Source organism: Portunus trituberculatus, chromosome 42 (assembly GCF_017591435.1).
Source record: "Portunus trituberculatus isolate SZX2019 chromosome 42, ASM1759143v1, whole genome shotgun sequence".
Taxonomy (NCBI): Eukaryota; Metazoa; Arthropoda; class Malacostraca; order Decapoda; family Portunidae; genus Portunus; species Portunus trituberculatus.
In genome coordinates, this window is record NC_059296.1 from 18,979,997 (window position 1) to 19,003,026 (window position 23,030).

Genomic DNA, 23,030 nt, shown 5'->3' on the forward strand with positions numbered 1-23,030 from the left:
ATGACTAACGATAATGGTGTCCTCTATTCATATGCTGTACAGTATGTAATGATTTCATAATACATATCTTTCTTTATTTTCAATTACACAAGCTGTTGATATGATTGGATGATGAAACTAATTTTTTCTTACTATCCTTACTATAAGTTTATTCTTAATGTGTTCTTCTTTGTACAGTAATCCCTTGCAATATTGCAGTTCACCTATTGCAACCTCAGTGTATTGCAGATTTTTATAAATATTCAATATAAATTAATATTGCAGTTTATTGGGTACATTGTGGGTTTCTGCAGCCAATCAAAATTTAGATCTTCATAAAATTGTATGATTTCTATTGAAAAAAAAAAAAAATTCTAGTATAAAAAGCAATAAATTAATGATCAGAAATAAAATACAGTACAGTAGTGTACTAAATTTAAACATTGATAAAGATATATTGAACAAACCATGTAGTGTAGGGTAGGTGGCTAAACAAAGAATTGCTTACATTCTTTGGAAAAGGAAGCTTGGGTAGCAGAAAGGTAGGGTGGTGTCAAAGCATGGCTTAGTATGGGAATGTCCAGCTTCTACCCATTAGTGGTGCAGGCAATTTTATATATAGTGGTACCCATTTTAAGGCCCATATCTCCACCCAATCTCATCTTTGGTGTAAGGCAATTACACCTCCACCTAGAACCTAGATATCATGGTAACATGTAGGTAACTTTAAATCACTTGACAAATGACAGTTTCAAGGCGGCATATGGTGGGATTCAAACCTATGCATGGACGTCTTCCCGATCCCACACTCACCACCTTATCCACTATACCACTGCCTCCCATAACCATATGAAACTTTTGATATATATAAAATAACATTGCAGTACCCCAATGAATCACTTCACTGTGTTTCTATTTCACAGATTTTTACCCATCACAGGTGGTTCTGAAACATAAAACCCGTGATGGATGAGGGATTACTGTATTGTTAAGATAGAAATATTGTTCATGTTATGAAGACAGTAACATGAATAAAGAGTTCATCATAATGAAACTGACAAAAATTCTATTGATTTGGGTATTGAGAAAATATGTCTTCACCTACTGCACTTGCACCTACTGCACTTGTGCTCTGTTGCATTTTTGGCTTTATTTTATCATATATACTATTCTTGTTTTCAGTTTCTCTCTCTCTCTCTCTCTCTCTCTCTCTCTCTCTCTCTCTCTCTCTCTCTCTCTCTCTCTCTCTCTCTCTCTCTCTCTCTCTCTCTCTCTCTCTCTCTCTCTCTCTCTCTCTCTCTCTCTCTCTCATCATAAAGCAAATAATATTGACTTAATTTTTGTCTTGATGATGATGGTCATCATCATCATCATCATCATCATCATCCCAGTTCATATAATAAAAGAGGTTGACTTTCTAGAAATTTGAGTGTGGCATTTGCTGGAGAGAGTGGACCAGTGAGGTATGACAAGTTAAGTCCTGGGGAGGTGCGGGACCTACTCCTGTGTTTCCTTCACACACTCAAACATGTTCCTGAGGCTCATCTGGTGTCTTGGTGGGTTACTCTCAGCAGTGAAGCATTGAACCACTTCTTCACACTTCTACAGTAAGTATTAATTTAACTTTTTATTTGATGGTCAAAACGAAGAGCAATGCAATTATTCTATGAAGTATTTTAAATCTTAAGTAACTAATTTGACAAATGTTCTTATTTCATCTGAGTACTAAAATGTTTATCACTAAATTGCCATGTTCATAGTTAATGCTGTTTTTTATTGTATGATTGTTTATAAAATGCAAGTGAATTGGCATAAAGTAAGTTGAGAATAATATTATTATAAAATCTAGGGCATGAAAGTGCAGCCTGACTGAAAAAAATGGCAAAGGAAAAAGGGGTTTGGTATTGTGACACAAGTGTTGTTTTAAGTACAGTAGAACTGAGAGGATATACAGTAGCTGCACAAGTCAAGTTCAGAGAGAACAAATCATAGAAACCTTCAGTATGATCATGAAAAGGAGTTGATCCCCACAAGTAGAGACCACTTGGAGACCTTAAAGTTGAAATGGATAATTAGAACGTGTGTGAAGATGTAAAAGAATGATAGTACCATTGACTTTGAAAATATAAACATGTAACCATTCCTTTGAATTGGTTCCTGAATATATAAAGTTTGAGAATGAAAAGTAATATTGTCAAATGTAGGATTTGTTCTCTTACATTTTCCTATTCATCTCAGAGATGTAAGTGGCATTGTATTTCAGAAGTATATATATATATATATATATATATATATATATATATATATATATATATATATATATATATATATATATATATATATATATATATATATATATATATATATATATATATATATATATATATATATATATATATATATATATATATATATATATATATATATATATATATATATATATATATATATATATATATATATATATATATATATATATATATATATATATATATATATATATATATATATATATATATATATATATATATATATATACACACATACATACACTCGACCCTCAAAACAATGGACAAATGCGTGCACAACCCTGTCCGTAGATTGCAAAAGTCCGTTCTTTGCAAAAGTATGTAAAAAAACTGTATAAAATGTACGTAAAATACTGTGTAATCATTAAGAAATCATTCAAGCAGTATTACAAAGTATTAAGTACAAATAATCTGAAATAGATGACATGAGCATCGTCAGTTTAATAAATATTAATAAACAATACAGAAAACGAAGTTTACCGGACAATAATTTGCCGGGAACGGACAATAGCGCACATTTTAATATTCGTCCGTAGATTAAACCGGACTCCAGAATTTGTCCGTAGTTTCCAAAATCCGTTGATGGGAGGTCCGTTGTTTCGAGGGTCGAGTGTATATATATATATATATATATATATATATATATATATATATATATATATATATATATATATATATATATATATATGCCTATTGAGGATAGATTCAAATCTTTAGACAAGCAAGAGATTAAAACTATAGGATGGTAGTTTGAGGGATTAGAACGGTCACCCTTTTTAGGGACAGGCTGAATGTAGGCAAACTTCCAGCAAGAAAGAAAGGTAGAAGTCGATAGGCATAGTTGAAAGAGTTTGGCCAGGCAAGGTGCAAGCACGGAAGCACAGGTTTTAAGAACAGTTGGAGGGATCCCATCAGGTCCATAAGCCTTCTGTGGGTTTAGGCCAGAGAGGACAAGGAAAACATCATTACAGAGAATTTTGATTGAAGACATGAAATAGTCAGAGGAAGGAGGAGAGGGAGGGACAAGCCCAGAATCATCCAAGGTGGAGTTGTTAGCAAAGGTTTGAGAGAAGAGTTCAGCTTTAGAAACAGATGAGATGGCAGTGGTGCCATTAGGATGAGATAAAGGAGGAAAAGATGAAGAAGTAAAGTTATTCAAGATGTTTTGTGGCAGATGTCAGAAGACATGAGGGGAGTTAGAGTTTGAAAGATTTTGACATTTTCTATTTATGAAGGAGTGTTTGGCAAGTTGAAGAACAGATTTGGCATGATTCTGAGCAAAAATATAAAGTGCATGAGATTCAGGAGATGAAAGGCTCAAGTATCTTTTGTGGGCAACCTCTCTATCTTGTATAGCACAAGAACAGGCTGTGTTAAACCGAGGTTTAGAAGGTTTAAGTTTGAGAAAAAGAATGAAGAATGTACATCTCCATGCCAGACACTATCACCTCTGTTATGCATTCAGTACAAAGAGATGGGTCTCTGACACGAAAACATTAATCATTCCAAGGAAAATCAGTATAGTACCTCTTCAGGTCCCCCCAACTGACATAGGCAAAACGCTAGAGGCACCTCCGCTTAGGGGGATCCTGGGGAGGGATTGGAGAAAAAGGACAAGATACAGAAACAAGATTGCGACTGTAGGAGCCCAACGGAGAAGATAGGGTAACAGCATAAGCTGAAGGACTAGAGATAATGAAGAGATCAAGAATGAGGGTGTCTCCAAGAAAGTCAGGAATATGAGTAGGGTGTTGCACCAGTTGCTTTAGGTCATGGAGGATAGCAAAGTTGATGGCTAGTTCACCAGGTTGGTCAGTGAAGGGAGAGGAAAGCCAAAGCTAGTGGTGAACATTGAAGTCTCCAAGGATGGAGATATCTGCAGATGGGTAGAAGGACAGAATGTGCTCCACTTTAGAAGTTAAGTAATCAAAGAATGTACTATAGTCAGAGGAGTTAGGGGAGAGATAGAGAGCACAGATAAATTTAGTTTGAGAGTGACTGTTGAGTCTAAGCCAGATGGTGGAAAACTTGGAAGAGTCAAGAGCATGGGCACGAGAGCAAGTTATGTCATTGTGCACATAGACACAACATCCAGCTTTGGAGTGAAAATGAGATAGAGAATGTAGGAGGGAAAAGAGAAGCCTCAGACAGCTGCATTTCAGTGAGGAAAAGAAGATGAGGTTTAGTAGAGGAGAGGTGGTATTCTACAGATTGAAAATTAGATCTAAGACTGCAAATGTTGGAGAAGTTGATGTAGAAAAGTTGAGAGGTGTCAGGACATTTTGGGTAGGGCTGGGTGGGAACCAAGCCCGGAATTGAGTCCGACAAATCCATCGCGGCCAACAAGGAACCAAGTCCAAAGTCTGGGAACCAAGTCCTAATGAATCCAAGCAATTTTAATTTGTATGGTGCATCATTATGTCAAACATTAGAGAATATGATTAAGAAGTAATTATGAAACGGAAGACGTTTGATAAAGTACTGCTTAAATGAAGTAGAACATACTGAAATTGCATGAATCGTATCCCTACATGAATAAAGCACTGCTTTAGTGTTGTCATATTTTTATTTTATTTTATTTTATTTTATTTTGTTTATTTTATTTTTTATTTTGAATGTTCATTGGCAGATGTCTGGTGGCATCACAAATAGGTATCATATTGAGTGCCCATCTCACACGCAGTTTCTAATAGGCTAAACCATTCCGGATGGAAGGTTTGTGACAGTTGCCTCACAAAACAATTTACTCTCATTTTCCCAATGCATATGAACTTACTCTTCATTCATTTGTTCTACAACTCCTTTCTTAAATTATCATATATCTAAATTTCATGTTTCATGTTTTTTTTTTTTTTTTTTTCAAGCACACAAAGTTAAAAGTATACAAATCACATACTCACCAAACTTGCACAGTAATCTAACTTTTTTTTAAGCAAATGTGACAAAATAAGCTTTGCTTTTGGCACCCAAGAGAAACTGAACTATTCCTGTGTGGAACTATATGGAGCAGACATCTTCTGATGCTGTCACATGCTTGGTGTGCAAAGATGCACTAAAGTTTTGTGGTAGTACTTCCAACATGTTGAAATATCTTCGCACGAGACATCCTATAGAATGTGCTGAGCTAAAGGAGGACAGTAATTGTGACGTGTCTGAAAATGCTGTCAGACCATCTACTTCAGTTCAGCCCTATAAAAATGACTCGGGCAAAAAGGAACTTGACGACCTGGTAGTCAGCAGAATGATAGTGGATGACCTGCAACCACTATCTGTTATAGAAGAAAGAATTCAGGAATTTAGTTCATGGACTTAACCTTAAGTACGAATTGCCCACCTGCAGAGACTTATTTAGACTTATCCCTTATAACATTTTTTAATTGTTGTTACCATAACTTACACTTAATTTTAACCCTTAGCATACGGTGACGATTGTACTGTCGCATGCGGAGAGGCGGGGATTGTTCCAGGTATCATGATTTTTCCGTGCTAAACATTTGAATCTCTCCGCCTCACTATTGGTCTTAGGGCAAGTGGAGGTATATGGCAACTTTTCTCGCTCACCTCCTCGAGCCTTGAGACATGTGTTCCCACACAATAGGTTATCTTTTTCCATTTCGAGGCAACATCTGGCAACCTCCGTGACCCAGAGGGAGGAAACAGTACTCCAAGTGACGTTATATCAGTGTTCCTCGGTAGTGACATTGAGGATAGTGATGAAAATGAAGACTGATTTTTTTTATTGAGACAGAAGAAAGTGAAGACTACAGTAGTTATTCTGATAGTGATAGTGAGACAGAGACCAACCCTCACAGTGACGTTCATAAACCTCCTCATGTACTCACCTCAAGCAATGCGCTGGTGTGTGTCACCCCTGGTTGCCTCTACAGGACTGTGCTTGTCAGCCAAGTCATGTGAATCCCATTGCTAATAAGAGTTGCCAGATTCCAATTGTCATAGAAATCCACAATACTTGTAATATGTGGTTTCTTTTTCTTTTCCTGTTTTGCACATCATTTCATATACAGTATCTGAGTTCACATTTTCATGACATGAAAGTGTAAAAGTTCCTACTTTTACATCAAATTCAGATGCCTGAAAGGAGAGAGAGAGAGAGAGAGAGAGAGAGAGAGAGAGAGAGAGAGAGAGAGAGAGAGAGAGAACGGGTGCTGTATTATCGGAGCTTGGGGGGTATTTCTTAGCGGCGGGTTCTGCCACGGATTCGAGGAAAATTTTTTTATATGCAATAACTTTGCTCTCAGAGGTCATAACATGTTGAAAACTACATCGTTGTACTCAGAATAACACAAAGAAATATTCTTTTATAAGGAAAAAAATCTTTTAGCATTTTTGACAGGTGTGATTTTTTCCCGTTGTAACAAATGGAAAGTAAATCAGCTCCCTGTACTTTAAGGGTTAAGTGTGAATGAAAATAATAAATGCATTAAAACTTTCTTTATGTATATCACTGACATATGTAAATATATAAAAAATATATATAAATAACAAAAATAAACAAATGTGTATTATTAAAAGAATTCGGTGTGTAAGAAACTAAAGAGTAAGCAAATTAATCATTCAATAGCTGCACGACTTGGGAATCGGTAAAACTCTACATGCCACACAGCTCCCAGAGTCGCTGGGACTTGTTAAAGGCTGCCTGGCAAATCCAGCGCCTGGTAGTCACCACGCTCTGTCTGCCCAAGTCTAAGGAGAGAGTGAAACACGCCTTGCACTGGGATTCGTCTAGCAATGCGCTGGGGAGTCCAGTGTCTGGGACTCGCTATGAGCTTTTTACTTGAGTCCAAGGAGAGAGCGAAACTCGGTTCCCACACTCGTCATGCACTGGGATTTGTCTAGCATTGCACTGGCAAGTCCAGTGTCTGGGACTCATGATGCACTTTCCATCCGAGTCCCAGAGGAAAGCGGGAATTGATTCAGGAATCAGTCCCGGCGAATCCGCCAGCCTTTGGACTCGGAACCGTGAGTTTTCAAGTTAATGAGTCCTGCCCACCACTAATTTTGGGTCACTAACGAGAGAGTAGTCCGACCTTGGGACATTTCTGGTTCCCTCCCCAGAAAGGGACTCTGAGGCTGATTTGGAGTTGCCATTATTTAAATTTTTAATTTTAAGTGAATGGTGTGTGTGTGTGGTAAGTGCATGTATATTCATGAGAAGTAGGAGAGTTTTTAGAGGGCAGGCTGTGACTGCCCCCTCGAGTTGTGAGACACAAAGGGAAACGTTCAGTGAGATCACAACTAGCTTTAATGTAGAGTTCACAGCACCCCTTGAACTAGTGTTATTAGACCTCGCTGGGAATAAATAATCATTTCGGTAGGTGTTTACAACATCCTCCTCCTATGCTAGAAGCTTGTAGCTACCTTCCATATTTAGTCAATAGCTCTTGTATATACTCCTTTGTGAAGAAAATACCATTAAATAGAAGTATTTAGAATTGTTGGAAAACCTTAAAACAGTGTTCAAAACACTGAAAAGCTTAGATGGTACACTTATTTACCGTAGTAATATTCAAATTGGGCGTCCATGCCTTACTGAGTTGGTCATGGCAAGGAAACCCAAATATTTACCATTTTTCCCATATTTCCAAGCACTCCAAGGTGTTGTAATCGATATATAAACATGCATGACAAGTTCATAAAAGACCTACATTAACCTAGAGTAGTAACATGGTGTCCTGAGGGTGAGGTGAAGTCTAGAATGCAGAGTGACGGCATGAGTGTTCATCGAAGGTCTGTTGTTGACATGTTAGCTGGTGCGGGATGTGGGTCCCCTATGTCATGCCTCAAAATGTAAACATGGCCAGTATGGAGAAGAGGTTTAGAGTTGTCTATGCCAATTCCCATGTGGTTCAATGGGATCTTCAACATGCATTTAACGACTGCCTGAAGAACATTGCTGAGGTTACGAAGGAGGGGAAGAAGACAAGGGATCATCAGAGTCAGAGAAGACTACCACCACACTATTACCAACTCTCCATAGATTACAGGCTTGCCTTCCTTTTCTAATGCTGCTCCACCTTCTTACCCTCTTCCTCTGTTTTCTATAAGAATTGGTGTTTCCAAAATTACTTCCAAAATCCTTATAACTTCCCCCCTCCCCCCCTTCTCTCTCTCTCTCTCTCTCTCTCTCTCTCTCTCTCTCTCTCTCTCTCTCTCTCTCTCTCTCTCTCTCTCTCTCTCTCTCTCTCTCTCTCTCTCTCTCTCTCTCTCTCTCTCTCTCTCAGTGTGGCAGTGTCATTATTCTTGCTTGCCCAACAACATTCAAACAGAAATGCATAACTACATAACATTTCACTTCTGCAGGACATAGTTCCAACCAGCCCAGGACCACAAATCACTATGTATATATATATATATATATATATATATATATATATATATATATATATATATATATATATATATATATATATATATATATATATATATATATATATATATATATATATATATATATATATATATATATATATATATATATATATATATATATATATATATATATATATATATATATATATATATATATATATATATATATATATATATATATATATATATATATATATATATATATATATATATATATATATATATATATATATATATATATATATATATATATATATATATATATATATATATATATATATATATATATATATATATATATATATATATATATATATATATATATATATATATATATATATATATATATATATATATATATATATATATATATATATATATATATATATATATATATATATATATATATATATATATATATATATATATATATATATATATATATATATATATATATATATATATATATATATATATATATATATATATATATATATATATATATATATATATATATATATATATATATATATATATATATATATATATATATATATATATATATATATATATATATATATATATATATATATATATATATATATATATATATATATATATATATACAGTATGATTCAAAGCTCCAAGTTACTACATTTTTTTACCACTCTTGTAATTTCACATCTTTTTGTTTAAAATGTGGATACAGATTTTTGTTTTAATCACAGTTAATTATGTCAATATTCATTAGATCATAAAGGCAAATATTGATAAAATTTAAAAAGGTGATGTGGATGTTTTCATATAGGAATGTGGTTGTAGATATGCATTGTATATAATGCACATATGTGCAAAATGTGTTTATATCTTTGAAAAACTTGTTCTCTTTCAGGCTTTGTTTATACCATTTCAAGTACAGTGGTAAAAGACAAATAGTAAGAGAACAGGCCCCCAAAAAAGCATCTACTTTACCTGCTAAGCTTCAGCCTCCATACTCCAGTGGCAGGATGTCCACAGCCACGGACAGTTACAGTGGTGAGTTGTACACCAGGTTTATTGTTTACTAGGTTTAGATTTTGTACTAAATACAGTGACCATGTGACCAGCATTATTTAACTCAAAATCTCAAGTCTGATGATAGGTTGGAAGCAGTTCTGAGCTTATTGTGGAAAAAAAAATAATAAAAAAATATAATATTTTGAGATCTTTTGGGCTTCTATAGGTTGCAAGAAGGTATTTGGTGATGGTGGTGGTAGAAGTGTACTGCCTAAAAAATCAGGAAGTTTAAGAAGAACTTTTCTGGGTGTAATGTAAGTAGTGAATTTCTAAAGGAGGCTACAGGGTGACTGATTGTGAGAACACTGGTGTGGTGATGGTGGTGGTAGTGCAAGCTTTTGATAAGCTGACATCATCAACATCAAACTTATTTATTCAGTAAATGTAATGTAAAGCAATCAATGGGTCAGTTTTTGTTGCTTTCTCTTTTTCACTATCTTAAATATGTGGAATACAGTATTATTATGAGTAGCAGTGTATAGAGACAAAAAAAAGCAGAGAGAACAAGAACAAAATATATAGAGAAAGAGAAAGCCAGAGAAAAACAGAAGATGCCTGATGTGCAATAAATGCCTAATCTCACTCCAATTTACTTTGAAAGCCTGTGCTCTCCCAAGTAGTCTTCTTTCCATCTTATATTTTCCTATTTTCTTTTGTCTTCCATACTTATGATCAATTAATGGTATAATTGTGGAGTTATCCTTCCTGATATACAAGTCAATTTTTTATCCAGCACCCTTGATAAGCTTAAAATAATTTTTGCAAGATTGTAGTCTCCTTAGAGTGAGCTACTGTATTGGTGGAGGCTGGCTTCCACCTTCCTGTATTTCCCACATTCCCCTCACCTTCCTTGTTTTGTCATGACTTAACCAATGCAGAGAAACGCATTAGTGAGTCCTGCATCTCTCTGTATCTCACATCAGTCAGGTGTATTTAGCAGGAAGAAGACAATCACTTATTGGGAGTGGCAAAGAGCCAGCATGGAGAGATGTGAGATATATTTTAGAGAGCTATTATTAGTATTTATCATAAGAGAGTTAGTGTCAGAAACCCCCTGCTATACTAGGTAAGATAACTTCCGTTTCAGAGCTTTACTGGTCACTATGCAAGTTTATTGTGGATTATGTTGTCTTATTACTTCCATCATGGTGCCCTAATTAGCCTGTTTGCAACTAAGGTGGTAGATACATATCAGCACTAGATTTTTTTGTTTTTTCCATTTTCCCGGGGGATAGGTGTGACTTAGTTAATATAGAAATCAATGTGGAGCAAAAAATATGACATGAATTGCTGCATATATGTATTTAAGATTAAAACCACAACCTTAATGTTATTATTCCTATTCACTGGCGCATGGTAAGGCTTTATTATTTGTGTTATAAGGTAAAGCTACAAATCTTTTTTTCAGTAAGTATGAATAGTAAAAATAAAAGTATGTTGATTTCAATTTATACATTTCATGTGGGAGTGATCAAAATAATGGAAATCACTGTCATGCCGTATATGCATAGGTAATCAGTGGAAAAAAAAAAAACAGCATTGCTGGTAGACATATGATGTAGTAAAGCAAGCTGTGTGAGGGATGAGGCCATGAGCCTGTGACCATCAGGTAGCAGCGCGCTGTTGTTGTGGCTTGCTGCCGGGTGTCAATGATGTAATTATCATAATGGAAAAATTAAGTGCGGCACAAATTATTTTTTCTGTACATTACATGGATTTTCCTATTGTTCGGTACATTCAAATGAAAGTATGTGTTGGTATACACCCATTGAGGTCAATAGAAAGTGTCAAATTGCTTGCTGTGATACAAATATAAGCTGTTTTAGTAATATCACCTGAAATTATGTCATATGCTATCAGAGATCATGAAATTAATTTGCTTAAAAATTTCATATACATAAATTTGCAATGATGCACCTGTGTAAGCTTGCAAAACTTGCCCCAAAAAGTATATATTATCTTGTAAAAATTTTAAAAATCTGCCACTTTCTCGTGTCAAGATGCTGACTGCAAACAGACTAATTGCTTCACATTCATTTGGAGCTTGCTCATCCTCCAACATGCCCTGACTTTACCACCATTTTTCTTATCAACTTCCTCTCTGATTTGGTAAACAAAGTTGTATCACTAGCAGATACTAGCTATGCCCTTTCTTCCTTACTTCTTCTTCTTCTGCAGCTGCTCCCATGTTCATATGGGGTCGCTGTTCCTCACTAGTCTTCTCCACAAGGCTCTGTCCCCAAACTCCTCTCCACTCAATCCTCTCTCCCTCAGGTCCTCTCCAATACGATCCTTCCATCTTTTCTTTGGCCTGCCACGTCGTCTTCTTCCCTCCACTTCCATATCCAATATCCTTCTGCCGACATATCCTTCTTCTCGCCTTTTGATATTGCCCTTTCTTCCTTACTCATCAACCTTAAACCTGTCTTTATCACACCCTCCATATACAAGTTGAACATCCATGGTAATAATACACAACACTGCACTAGAATCTAAGCTTGCAATTACTTTTTATTTGGTAACTCAAACTGTGGTACAATCATAATTTTTTATTAGAAAATGTGTGCAGTGACAGTAAAGTGAACAGTCAAACTACCTGAGTGGTTACAAAATCATAGGAAGATGATGTCATCTTTCCTTCTCATATTTCTTAAGTAAATCAATAGGTATGGTAAATTCATTGAAAATATCAGTTGGTACTGCCATTCCATGAAATAAGTAAACCATTTTTCCATCCTAAGAACAGAAATGCTATCTAATAGTATCTATTATTATTATTTGCCTTGGAATTTCTTAAGCAAATATGGAATGGACGGATTAGTGACTCACCACATTATTGTGATAAATATTGTGATTTCACTCACCTTTTTACTTGTAGATTATCTTTTAAGTGATTTTTGGAAGTTATTTAAAAGATTTTTGAGAGAGCTTTCATTGTATTTAAATGTTTAATCTCCTTATAAGATGCACAATGATCAGCAGGATATACAAGAATTGTTAGGGAAAGGGAAAAAAGGATAAATTTAACTTGATTTATGCATATTTATTTGTTTCTGTTGCAGTAGTCACGTAATTTAATTTTGTGATACAAATATGAATGTGTATTTCTGCCTGTATTACAGTAACCATGAAATTTAAGTGATACAATTACAGGTAACTCTTGATTTACGTGTGTTCAATTTACATGTTTTTGTTAATATGCGGCCGGAAAAAATATTATAATTGATTAAATTTACGCAATCGGTTTGCTTATACGCGATTTGGCCCAACCGCATTTTCAAACTGAGCACCAGACACAATTTCAAACTGCCCGCCAGAGAGTTCTGCAGCTGGCCGATAGGTGAGAGCTCCGCTGCCATGGACGCAATCTTGTGCTACACAGTGATGCAAAAAGAATTTTCCAAGAAAAAGCACCAGACCACCATGCTGCAGTTTTTCAAGAAAACACCAGTGGAAGATGTAGTACCAAAAGAGGATGTGGACGATCCCATGGAAGTGGAGGAAGCAGAGGAAGCGCAGATGGATGATGACGTCCTTGACTAGGTGGACAGCAACGGCGTGTGCTTGTGAGGGGTGAATTAAGACACTGGCGTCCTGTGTTTATTTTTTTTACTAGTGTTTACTTTTATACTGTCGGGTTATTTTTGATAAGTGGATTTTTGTTAAAGTGGGAAAGCTCAGAGGGAGATGGTGACTGACTGTGGTGTGATTGGTGAAGGCAGTGACGCAGTGAGTGTTGTGTTTACGTATTCTTTGTTTTATTGCTTCTCTTATTATTTTTTGCTTTCTCTTATTATTTCTTGCTTTTCCCTTTACTTTAAGTACACTTCTAGTATTTAGAATGGTAAACAACAAAAACATGTTAATTTAGCCAAATAAACAGAGTATTTTGTATTAATTTTTTTGGACCACATCCCTCATCCCTCCTATTATCTATTGTTTTTTATGAGAATTACAAGTTTATTTTACGCGAATTTTGATATATGCGATGCCTCTTGGAACACATCTATCTCGTAAATTGAGTTACCTGTACTGCTATATATGTTATACTACGAGTCCTATTTCTTTCATGTACAGTGAGCAGTCATGAGGGAGAAGGATGGCTGAAAGCTCTTCAAGAAGCAAATCTTGCTTCAGAAGTCAGTCTGATAGTGCTTGATGTTTTGGGTAACTTCACAACACACTGCCGTGACATCCTCACTTCTGACGGAGCAGAAGTCATTATGCAGCAGGTCTTTGCTCTTCACTTACTTTTCCTTCAACTTGGACAGTCAGAAAATGTGATGAAACATGTATTCGCATCAATCAGAGCTTTCATCAATAATTTCCCTCGAACACTGTTTCAAGGTAAGTTGATATTTGTAAAGCTGTTCTTCATGTTATTATCACTTTATGTATTACACTTTCACTTGCAGTACCCTCCATTTTTGTAATATAATAGAAATGTTAAAGGTTTTACATGGCTTTTTTGTTTGTCCATGTTGTGAACTGTCACTGCATATATGTTGGTTGTTGTTTTGTGAAATTGAGAGATCTAGTAACTGTACTTGATATCCTCTTTGAAGTTGCATTTAGTCATATATTATAATGAAATTTTAGTACTTTAGATAAGAGTGAAAAGGTTGAGAAGTATAAGAATAGAGTGCACTTACTTTAGCAAATGGAGATTTCTGTCATGGGTATAGCTTGAGACAACACTAATGAACAAATGTCTGGCTAGCAGAGTCAATCAGCCAAGATTTTATTCAATTCAATTCAATTCAATATCTACTGCACCTTTTGCCAGTACTAGTCCTACCTTATCTCAGTTAACTACAGTCAACCAATACTAGTCTTACCTATCTCAGTTAACTACAGTCAACTGTGCAATTCTTCTTTGATCCCCTCATTACTTTCCAATTCCTTCAGAATATTCCATTGAAACATGTAAAGTCTGTACAGGAGTGAATTAATGATCATTGGAACATTGCTTTTGCTTTTTTATCAGTTTTTTTTTTTCCATCTTCTAGTCTGGAAATTGTGGCTAACGGATTGTGGGTTTTATTTTACAAGATTTTTATGGATATGCTTCCCAGTGAACCATATATATATATATATATATATATATATATATATATATATATATATATATATATATATATATATATATATATATATGTATATATATCCACCTTAATGGAGTCTTTAGCAGAATGTGAAAAGTAATGAGATGTCTCAGCAGACATGGCTTAGGCAAAGTCAGAGTTATTCTCATGATACTTAACATTATTCAGGAATTTCTTGATTTGTGCGAGAGATCGCGTAATATAGAAATTTAATAATGTTAGCATGATTATTGACCTAAACTGTCCACTGTTAGAGGTTCCACTGTATATATATATATACATATATATATATATATATATATATATATATATATATATATATATATATATATATATATATATATATATATAGTGGATACTCAATTCTTGAGCGTCTAAATAGTCGAACTTTTCAATAGTTGAACGCAAAAGTTTGAATTAATACTAAAAAAAATACCTAATAGTCGAATGTCCGTCCACGTGGCTGTAAACAAAGGATCTCTCCCTTCCCGCTCCCCCACACACCCCACCAGTGGGCCACCGCAGCTAGTTCATCCTTCGCTGTCGTAAGAATAACATTGTCCTGCGCTTTCTCTCCGGAATTATTTATTTATTTATTTATTTTTTTTTTATTTATTTATTTTTTTTTCTTTTGCATTTAGAAGCTTACAATGGCACCGAAGAGACTTGTTAGTGGTGAGAATAGGCCTACAAGAAAGAATGTAGTGACAACCATCAAAATGAAAATAGAGATTATTGATAAATACGAGAAAGGAGGAAGAATAGCCGATCTTGCAGCTGAGTACTGTATGGCTAAATCTGCAGTAGCCACAATACTGAAGAAGACAGAGCTCATTAAAAGAGCTGATGTGTCGATTGGTGTGAAAAGGCAATTTAAGCGACCTGCGGCAGTGGAAGAAATGGAAAAATTATTGATTGGATAAACCAAAGGCAGATGGCTGGTGATTCTTTGTCAGAGGGCATAATTTGGGCGAAGGCTAGGCTGCTGCATCGTGATCTTATTTCTGATACTACGTACATATGACTCCAGTGATGATTTTAGATCAAGTAAGGGGTGGTTTGGGAATTTCAAGAAAACAACTTTAATTTATTTTTTTGTGAGGCAAGGCGAGGCCATAAGTGCGAACAAAGTTGCCGCTGAGAAATTTGTGCCTGAATTTAAGAAATCTGTGGATAATGAGCACTTAAGCCCACAACAGATCATTAATTGTGATGAAACTGGCCTGTTTTTGAAAAAACAACAACTACCAAACAGGACCTATATAACAAAGGATGAGAAGTGTTTGCCAGGACACAAGCTAGTGGTGACTGCAAAATTAAACTGCTACTTTTTTAAAACTTGGCTGGAATGAATTACCTGATTTGTAGGTATCAATAGTCAAACTTTTTAATACTCGAACAGCCATTTGGAACTAATTAAGTTCAAGTATTGAGTCTCCACTGTATATTCATGAACCAAAACCATCTTCTCCTTAGCAATCAATGTAAAATAGATTAATCCGTTTCCGAATTCATAGCTGCGTTGGAGAGAGCAACTCAGCATGCATCCTGTGGTCTCTGCAGCATTTATCCTCTAACAAACACTTTTTGTGAACCTTTGAGCTGCAATAAATAGAGAATAGCCAATGCTATAGTAACAAGGTCTAACTGACAGCAAGACAGTATATACTGATCTCCCTGATCATCATGCATCAGGAGCTGTCCTGGAGGTGAAACGCTTCTTTGCTGCAAACATCTATAAAGATAACATGGCAGACCAAACAAACATCTTGCGGAATCTCGTAACTCGAGATTTGCCATGCCAGCAAAGCATTTTGACATTGTTTTATTCAAAATGATTTGTGTAATATGAAAAAAATTACTAGGTTTTTAACTCCATTCTTATCTGCATCTGGACATCACATGTTCAAACCTTCTTCCATGATGTGACAATGTAAACAAAGCTGCTAGCTTCTGGACAAGACAAGCATGTCAGTCTTGTTTTCCTGGAAGCAGCTTCACGTGCTAGGCAGCAATATCTACCCAATACATCTAGTGGGTAGTATTGCCACCCGCATATTGACACGTGTAAACACACCTTAAGTTAAAAGATTTATTTATTTATTTATTTATTTTATTTTATTTTATATACATTTATATATTTTTTTTTATGCAAGTCATAGACCTGCCAAGGGCAACAAAACATGAAAAAAAAGGCCTGCTGAAACTGCAGGTCCCTTAAAAGATTTCAAAGAAATTAGCCAAAAAATAGTCAAGTCATAGGAAGATAGAAATAGAGCAGCAGGTAGGGAGTTCCAGAGTTTATCAGTGAAAGATATGAATGATTGAGAGTACTGGTTAACTCTTCCATTAGGGAGTTGGACAGAATAGGGATGAGAGGAAGAAGAAAGCCTTGTGTAGTGAGGCTGCAGGAGGAGAAGGAGGCATGCAGTTAGCAAGATCAGTAGAGCAGTTAGCATGAAAATAGTGATAAAAGATAGAAATAGCTGCAACATTCCGGTGGTGAGAAAGAGGCTGAAGACAGTCAGTCAGAGGAGGGGAGTTGATGAGACAAAAAGCTTTTGATTTCATCCTATCTAATAAAACTGTGTGAGTGGAATACCCCCAAACATGCGAAGAGTACTCCATATGAGGATGGATAAAGCCCTTGTACAGAGTTAGCAGTTGGAGGGGCAAGAAAAACTGGCAGAGACACCTCAGAATGCCTAATTTCATAGAAGCTGTTTTAGCAAGAGATGAGATGTGAAGTTTCCAGTTAAGATTATGAGTAAAGGACAGACCGAGGATATTCAGTATGAAAGAGAGGGACAGTTGAATGTCATTGAAGACGAGGGGATAGTTGTCTGGAAGGTTGTGTCAAGTTGTTAGACGAAGGAATTGAGTTTTCGAGGCATTGAACACTACTAACTTTTCTTTGCCCCAATTAGAAATCTTAGAAAGATCAAAAGTGATCTGTTGACTTCCTGAAGGGTTGGTCATCTCTGAATGGACATGGAAAGATATATGGTGGTATCATCAGCATAGGAGTGGATAGGGCAAGAAGTTCGGTTAAGACAGTCATTAATGAATAATACAAAGAGAGTGGGTGATAGGACAGAACCCTGAGGGACATCACTATTAATAGATTTAGGAGAAGAACAGTGGCCATCTACCACGACTGCAGTAGATTAATCAGAAAGGAAACTTGAGATAAAGTTGCAAAGAGAAAGATAGAAACCATAAGAGGGCAGTTTGGAAATCAAAGCTTTGTGCCAGACTCTATCAAAAGCTTTTGATGTGTCTAACATGACAGCAAAAGTTTCGCCAAAATCTATAAAAGAGGATAACCAAGAGTCAGTAAGAAAAGCCAGATCACCAGTAGAGCAGAAGCCATACTGGTGATCAGATAGAAGATTGTGAAGTGACAGATCTTTGAGAATATTCCTATTGATGATTCAAAAAGTTTAGATAAGCAAGAGATTAATGCTATGGAACAGTAGTTTGAGGGATTAGAACGGTCACCCTCTTTAGGAACAGGCTGAATGTAGGCAAACTTCCAGCAAGAAGGAAAGGTAGAAGTCGATAGGCATAGTTGAAAAAGTTTGGCCAGGCTAGGTGCAAGCACAGAAGCACAGTGTTTCAGAACAATAGGAGGGACCCCATCAGGTCCATATGACTTCCAATGGTTTAAGCCAGAGAGGGCATGGAAAACATCATTATGAAGAATTTTGATAGAAGACATGAAATAGTCAGAGGGAGGAGGAGAGAGAGGGACAAGCCCAGAGTCCAAAGTGGAGTTTTTAGCAAAGGTTTGAGAGAACAATTGAGCTTTAGAGACAGATGAGATGGCAGTGGTGCCATCAGGATGAAATAAAGGAGGCAAAGATGAAGAAGTAAAGTTATTGGAGATGTTTTGGCAAGATACCAGAAGTCACAAGGAGAGTTAGAATTTGAAAGATTTTGACATTTTCTGTGTATGAAGGAGTCTTTGGCAAGTTGAAGAATAGACTTGGCGTGATTCGGGGCAGAGATATAAAGTGCGTGAGATTCAGGAGATGGAAGTCTCAAGTACCTTTTGTGGACAATCTCTCTATCATGTATAGCATGAGAACAGGCTGTGTTAAACCAAGGTTTAGAAGATTTAGGTTGAGAAAAAGAATGTGGGAGGTATGCCTCCATGCCAGACACTATCATAGGGAAGAGGGCCAGCCAAGGGCAAAAAAAAGAAAGTTAGAAAAAAGCCCACTTGAGCGCTGGCTCTCCAAAGAGTAGAAAAAGTGCCAAAACCGTCAGCCAGAATTAGGGGAGCAAATGCCTCGATACCTCCCTCTTAAAAGAAGACAAGTTGTAGGAATTTGGAAATACAGATGCAGGGAGGGAGTTCCAGAGTTTACCAGTGAAAGGGATGAATGATTGAGCGTACTGGTTAACTCTTGCATTAGAGAGTTGGACAGAATAGGGATGAGAGGAAGAAGAAAGCCTTGTGCAGCGTGGCCGCAGGAGGAGGGAGGCATGCAGTTAGCAAGATCAGTAGAACAGTTACCATGAAAATAGCGATAAAATATAGAAAGGGATGCAACATTTCGGCGGTGAGAAAGAGACTGAAGACAGTTAGTCAGAGGAGGGAGTTGATGAGACGAAGAGCTTTCGATTCCACCCTATCAAGCAAAGCTGTGTGACTGGAACCCCCAAACATGCGAAGAGTACTCCATACAGGGACGGATAAGGCCCTTATACAGAGTAAGCAGTTGGAGGGCGAGAAAAACTGGCGGAGACGCCTCAGAACACCTAACTTCATAGAAGCTGTTTTAGCAAGAGATGAGATGTGAAGTTTCCAGTTAAGATTATGAGCAAAGGACAGACCGAGGATATTCATTGTGGAAGAGGAGACAGTTGAGTGTCATTGAAGAAGAGGGATAGTTGTCTGGAAGGTTGTGTCGAGTTGATAGATGGAGGAATTGAGTTTTGAGGCATTGAAAACTACTAGATTTTCTCTGCCCCAATCGGAAATCTTAGAAAGATCGGAAGTCAGGCGTTCCGTGGCGTCCCGCGTGATCTGTTAATTTCCTGAAGGGTTGGACGTCTCTGAAAGAACGTGGAAAGATGTAGGGTGGTATCATCAGCGTAGGAGTGGATAGGGCAAGAAGTTTGGTTAAGAAGGTCATTAATGAATAATAGAAAGAGAGTGGGTGACAGGACAGAACCCTGAGGAACACCACTATTAATAGGTTTAGGAGAAGAACAGTAGCCGTCTACCACAGCAGCAATAGAGCGGTCGGAAAGGAAACTTGAGATAAAGTTGCAGAGAGAAGGATAGAAGCCGTAAGAGGGCAGTTTTGAAATCAAAGCTTTATGCCAGACTCTATCAAAAGCTTTTGATATGTCTAACGCAACAGCAAAAGTTTCACCGAAATCTCTAAAAGAGGATGACCAAGACTCAGTAAGGAAAGCCAGAAGATCACCAGTAGAGCGACCTTGACGGAAGCCATACTGGCGATCAGACAGAAGATTGTGAAGTGACAGATGTTTGAGAATATTCCTATTCAGGATAGATTCAAAAACTTTAGACAAGCAAGAGATTAAAGCTATAGGATGGTAGTGTGAGGGGTTAGAACGGTCACCCTTTTTAGGAACAGGCTGAATGTAGGCGAACTTCCAGCAGGAAGGAAAGGTAGAAGTCGATAGACAAAGTTGGAAGAGTTTGGCCAGGCAAGGTGCAAGCACAGAAGCACAGTTTTTGAGAACAATAGGAGGGACCCCATCAGGTCCATAAGCCTTCCGAGGGTTTAGTGCCACAAGAGTTAGTGTTAGCTTCCATTATGTTCTAGGTATATGTAAATGACATACAGTATGGAGTGACTAGTTATATTAATTTGTTTGTTGATGATGCTGTCCTGAAGGTGAAGTGCCCATATGGTGTGATCAGCTGTGATGACAATATGGTGGCCCAAACAAAAACCTCGCTGAATCTCATCACTACAGATTTGCCCTACCAGCAAAGCGTCTTGACATCATGTTATTCCGAATAATCCATATAATTTGAAAAAAATTGATTAGGTTTTTTACTTCGTGTTTTTTCAAAGTTGCATACCCTAAACATGCATAAATTGAGAAATACCTGTACAGTAATCCCCTGCACTTGGCGAATTAATTAGTCTGGCGAAATTACTGCCAAATGCGAATTTTGCCAAGCATGAGTTCTTTATACCATATAAATTGCCTAAAAAATACCTCAATCAGTCTTTGATCATTGCCAAAGTCCCTCTTTTGACCCCTAAAATACCATCTTTCGAGCTGAAATATAATCTTTTGCCTTCACATATTAAAACACATATACAAACCAGACCAATAAACAATAAATAAAGCTAGTAAGACATGATATAAAGGCTGTAACTCCCGTTTCTACTCGTTTCCCTCACCCACTTTCGTCCTTGCCGCCACCACCATTGCCCTTAGCCCCACCAGTACCACCTGTTGTGCTGGTAGAGGCCATGTTGGTGGTTAATCGCCATAATTTGTTCCCACTCTAGCTAAACATAGGGCAGCACAAACAAAATGGCTGAAGGGCTGAAGGGAACTCTCACACTGCATTCTGATAGGTTTAGAGAGAGGTCTGATGTCACTGGGGAGCTGCGTGGTTCGCCGTGTGGTTGCCAGGGGTCTGCCAAGTTTGAATTCAAATCGCCAAGCGTGCACTCGGTGGTCCATGGCCACCCTACCACCAAAAGTGAATTTCGCCAAAATGAGATTCACCAAGTGCGGGGGCTTACTGTACATCCTTTCATTATTTGTCAGTAATGTGATGCATAACTTATGGCAAAAGTTCATCAGTCTACTCATAGTAGAATACTTTTTAGATCTTCATAGAGGATATCTGCTATTCTGTGGAATGCAAATATTGCAAATTTGTCACTTTTATATTCATGAAAGATTACTTAAAGATCAGTGTCTCTTAGTAATATAAATTAAATAACTTTTTTTGTTTATTTTACATTAATAGTTTTACATATGTATGATTAGATCTCACCATTTTATATTGTTTTAGTTCATTTGTTTGCAGCTTCACAACTGCTCTTCTTGCTTTGCTACTTTTGCTTTTTATTTGTGCTTGAAATTGAATTTTTGTGTGGAAGCCCTGATGAATGTTGTGATATATCCACTGCATTTCCAATAACTCTTAATATCAGGGGATGCTTCACTGTGTGGGTCTCTCTGCTTCGAGATGTTAAAATGCTGCAACAGCAAGCTGACCAATTTGCGCCATGAAGCCTGTGCTGTGCTCTACCTTCTCATGAGAAGCAACTATGAATTCACTAGGCGAACAGGCATCAACAGAGTTCATTTACAGGTACAAGGACTATAGGTGTTTCTTATGTGTATGGACATATATATAAAAACACTACTCAGAATATGTGTTTTATGATAGTCATAAGATCCTTGATGAGTAATTTTTCAGATTCTTATTTCTGTTTTACTGATGTAAGATTATTAATTTTATTTCAGGTGATAATTTCTGTGTCACAACTTCTTGGGGAAGTTATTGGCCTGAATAATTCGAGGTTCCAGGAATCCATGGCGCTTATAAACAGCTATGCTTCAAGTGACAAGGCAATGAATAATACAGGTAAGTTACAGTCCTTTTATGTATGTAAGTATATCTGTAATGCCTTGTTATCCTTTCATATTAATCTATATCGGTAAAGTTTAGTTGTCTTACTTAAAATAAATCACAAAATTTTCTTTTCAGCTGTCAATGATAACTAATCCATCCTTATTTCAGGTTGCAGATGTAACTTGCAGATTGAGATTTTCTTCTCTTTTGTATACTGGTCAACATGCCAGACGTCAATTTATGTTGCTTCCTTCATGTAATGTAACAGAGACCAAGGAATTTGTCACTTTATACATTGCAGGATTTGTCAGTGAAGTACGGGATTTGACAAAGAGAATACGCACAGTTTTAGTTGCCACTGCTCAAATGAGGGAGCATGAACGTGATCCTGAAATGTTATGTGACCTGCAGCATTCACTAGCAGCCTCCTATGCTGCCACTCCTGAGTTACGCACCACCTGGCTTCAGGCCATGTCCAAGCATCATGTCAAAAATGGGGACCTATCAGAGGTGAGATGCATTTCTGTTATGTTCTAGTCACAGCTAGTCTTCCTAGTTATCAAGACCAAGCACTGATCTATGAGGGCAGATAAGCACCTT

At 36.7% G+C, this 23,030-nt stretch overlaps 1 protein-coding gene across 5 annotated transcripts in view; it reads left to right on the plus strand.

Annotated features, from left to right (window-relative positions):
* LOC123517692 (dedicator of cytokinesis protein 9-like) overlaps positions 1-23,030 on the plus strand; it is a 159,282-nt gene that overhangs the window by 88,893 nt on the left and 47,359 nt on the right. For all 5 annotated transcript variants that reach the window (XM_045278044.1, XM_045278045.1, XM_045278047.1 and 2 more), the window contains 6 exons: positions 1,401-1,586; positions 9,571-9,713; positions 13,812-14,081; positions 22,006-22,166; positions 22,322-22,442; positions 22,732-22,940. In XM_045278044.1, coding sequence (XP_045133979.1) covers positions 1,401-1,586; positions 9,571-9,713; positions 13,812-14,081; positions 22,006-22,166; positions 22,322-22,442; positions 22,732-22,940 — 1,090 coding nt within the window. The remainder of the gene's footprint in view (positions 1-1,400; positions 1,587-9,570; positions 9,714-13,811; positions 14,082-22,005; positions 22,167-22,321; positions 22,443-22,731; positions 22,941-23,030) is intronic.